This window comes from Pteropus medius, unplaced genomic scaffold, assembly GCF_902729225.1.
Source record: "Pteropus medius unplaced genomic scaffold, Ma_sr-lr_union100, whole genome shotgun sequence".
Lineage (NCBI taxonomy): Eukaryota > Metazoa > Chordata > Mammalia > Chiroptera > Pteropodidae > Pteropus > Pteropus medius.
In genome coordinates this window covers 49,227-53,022 of record NW_024349525.1, presented here as the reverse complement: position 1 = coordinate 53,022, position 3,796 = coordinate 49,227, and the positions used below count along the sequence as shown (strand labels likewise).

The 3,796-nt window shown below is 41.1% G+C and overlaps 1 protein-coding gene across 1 annotated transcript; it reads right to left on the bottom strand.

Moving 5' to 3' along the window:
- Window positions 1–613: 613 nt before the first annotated feature.
- On the bottom strand, window positions 614–3,473 carry LOC120618833 (heat shock transcription factor, Y-linked-like). The gene is given in 4 exon segments (XM_039882879.1): window positions 614–773; window positions 1,937–2,571; window positions 2,963–2,978; window positions 2,980–3,473. Coding segments are annotated over 4 exon segments (1,305 nt in total).
- Window positions 3,474–3,796: the final 323 nt, after the last annotated feature.

Below are 3,796 nucleotides of genomic sequence, written 5' to 3'. Positions count from 1 at the left end.
TTTTCTTAGTGTTGACCCACCTCTTCCCACCCTGCGACGGTGTTGCAAAGACAAACAAGTGTAGTTGCCCCCTCTGAAGAGGAGACCCCTCAAATGCTCATCTGGCCGTATGCCCTCACGAGAAACTTAGCCATAGTGGACTCAGCTTTGTGTGACTTATTATCGGACACTAGTCCGATGCCGCCCTAGACCACATGAGTTCACCACGGACCCGCACAGTGAGCCCTAAGAAACTCCATGGTCTTTAGGGGACCTTAAGGGTGCCCAGCCATGGAGCTACAAACTCAGACCTGATTGGCAAGCCAGTCAAACCACTCATTCAGTCACTCATTCACACACCAGGTTAGAACATTGACTCCCCACTTTGGGGAGACCCTGAGCTATGTCCTCTCCCTCCGGAAGACCCTGATCTCTTCCACTCCTTGGAGGACTCTGATGTCTCCCCAACTAAGAAGACCCTGACCTGTGTCTTCAAACTGAAGACTAAGAGGTGATCAAGCTCCTATTCCGTCCGGAGTCGGGACCTGCCTGTGGGCAGATCCTGGGACCTAACCTCATCCTGTGGCCGTTCCTGGTGTGTTGATCCATCCCTCCTATAAGTCCAGTTGGAGGCTCAGCCGTCCCGGGAATCGGGGGCCCGGTTAGAAAGAGAACCCGGAATAATCGTCAGCAGGCGCACCTCCTCATTCGTCTGGGGGCCGCTCCCTGCTGGCTCAGCCGGGCTACCGGTCCAGCGGCTCAAAGGATCGGCGTGGCTGTAAATCTCTCTGGGGCTTCCGGAAATGTTGCAGAGAAGTTGCAAAAACTCAGACCAGAGAGAAATCAAACAGCACCTAGAGATTTAGAGTACTCAATTTTATTAACCAGCGGTCCCAGAAGAGTTAGCGCTCTGAAATCTGGATCCTGAACTTAGGGACAATTTTATTTTTATACTTGTGTTGTTACAGTTCGCATGGGCTGATTTACAGACCTCTGAAGTTCCTACTGGCAGTTATAGATTATAGGATTTTTTATGTAACAAGCACTAACGTAGTATATCTTTAGGGGAAGATAAGTTCTCTGTTGACCTTGAGATGTCTGGCTTTGCAAAGAGCATATTTACAGAAGCAGAAAGAGCTGATTGAAATGTTGGCCAATTAAGGGGAAATTCCTCTTCGGTGGACTCACAAAGGGAGGAAAAATGGACATAAGTAAGCTTGAATGCCTTAAGGGCAGTAGAAGTAAAAGAGACATCTGAAATATTTGTAAAATTCTGCATGTGCAGACAGCGATGAAATCAATGACAAGAGCATATGATCTTTACAATTTCAGTGAGGGCATCATGGTGATGACAATTACTGGGCTGGTTAGCGTATGTTATTCTTTTGAGAGCGAGATGCATTTTGAATGAAGACAATTCTGCCAACTGAAATCCAAGATCTTATATTTTAAAATCACAGGAAAAGTAATGAAATTGAGGAAATGCTAAAGTAAATACTGCATGGGTGTCTTCTCTAGATTCGATATGTATCTATCCCTTCTTAACATCCCAAGTTAGGCCTTCATTTGATTCTACCTGGGCTGTTTCAGACATCACTTAACTCCAGTTTCTTCATTTACTATTACTCTCATGATCTCTACCCCTTTAAAACACTGAATTAGATATACTTTACGTAAATGTTCATAATGACCAAAAGGTCCAAGTAGTAAACAATAGTATATAGTCTACCACAAAAGAATGCATCATTTTACTCTTAACTCCTTCAAAAATAAGGAAATTAACACCTAAGGTGAACATATAAGTTTATTGTTCAAAGGAGATGGTTGCATGCACTTTGCTGATGTTTGACAACATTATTTTTAATGTTTGCTATTTTGCATAGTCTGGTAGTCCATTGGTACATCACCTGTAATTAGGGTGATGTGTTCACCTGATGAAGGTGGTGGACGAATTAACCTTGAAAAAGTGGAAGCAGATGTATCAGCCATCATTGACATGGGGATCCACAGGTTGCCTGCTAGTTGTGAGTTGGAAAAAGAACCATCAGTGCCTGGTAAATCAGGATATCTTGTTGGGTAAGTAGAAGGCTGCATCCTTCCAAAATAACTTATCTGTAAGGGAGATAGGATATAGTGAGAAGTAGCAGTTGTGCTTGTAATAAAATTCACGAAGTGGCCATTTGCTTGAGTGTAGCTGCCATATGAGTGCATTTGAAAAGTGGTCAACTGATTCAAAACAGCGTGTGGGTCCGTTACGGTTTGTTCTGATGGTCTACCTAAAGTTGATGAAGGAGGAGGAAATTCACTTCTGATTGGAGCATTTGTATTAGCAAGTATCTGGCTGGTAGAAGGCTTGCTTATTGGTGGTGTATTTAAACTAGTGGAAGTTGAAAATATGCTTTCTCCACGAGTATCAGCAAGAAAACCAGAATGATGATGACCTACAATAATCTCTGTTCCAGTGTGCCCCCTGTTGAAATTGTGAGCTATTGAAGCTGCTGGAGGAGCTTTTTTGATCCCAACTCTTCTTTTCATTCTGACTAAAAGTTGAGGACAGCCTCGTTTAAAATTTGGATTTTGATAGAAGTGTAACTAAAAACAGAGGAGAAAATTATTTGCTGACAGAAGACTGTAAGAAACCTAACCTCTAAATCTCATATATCAATGTTATTATGCCAAGTTAATGTCATCAATGCATGAATATTGTTAACTATGTTAAAAATCAATAATTGGGAATAAAAACTTAAATCGCATGACCCTCAAGTAAAAAATCATATTTACATTTAAAGTAATGCCGAATGTACTCTATAAAGTGCTTTCAGCAACTTGCCTTAAAAGTTCACTGATGAGATTCAAAGTTGCTAGTAACATTTTTATAATCTTTTATGATCTTACTTTTACACACACACACACACACACACACACACACACACACACACACACACACATCCATATTGTATGGAGTAAATAAATTTTGTACTACCCTGCTTAAAATGGACTTCTTTCTCTTCTGCCAGAATATCAGCCAGACAAGCAAATCTTTGAAAAGTCTGTTGCACTTTACTAAATCCATAAAGGTTAAGCTGTCGAACTAAACTTTTCATACTTGCAGTTTCAAATACTCTGAAAGGGGCCTTTCTTTCCAGAACTTCTTTCTTAAAGAGTTCTTCATTAATCACTATACAAGTTCCATTCCCATCCCAGCAAATAGACTGAAACTGATCGCTTTCAACTATTTTCCAGAGTTTTCTGGGAAAGGTCATAGATCGAAAATCATTATCTTCATCTGGTCCAGATACACAAGATGTGTGACAAGGTCTTCTCACCAAGGATCGTGCAGAAAATGTCTGAAAAGCATTTTCTGTGGATACAGACCTCAAGTGCGAGGCTTCAGTCAATGTGTAATCACACAATGGAGATCTAATGGAGGTTGCTGAACCAGTTGCTTCATCTTTAGAAGAATCACCTTGCCTTTCTGAAGAAACATGTGCCATGTCAAATAAACCTTTCTTCGTCTACTGTTGTCACTGATCTAGTTTTGAACATCGCAGCCCCAGATGCTGCCCTAGCAGACCTACACTGATTAACTGCCCAGACCTACACTGATGTAACCGCTGTGACATCACAATATGACAAGTCTCCTAGCAACTAAACATAACATGCAGCCACGGTTTCCTTCTCACTCTGTAAATGTTATTCAGGTAACATCAAATTAGGCTGGTTATTTATGAATGTAATCTGCAAAAACTTATTTCGGCAGAGCTTTCTTTCTTTCTTTTTTCTTTGTTTTTTGCTGGGCTTTATCTTTTTGGCTATG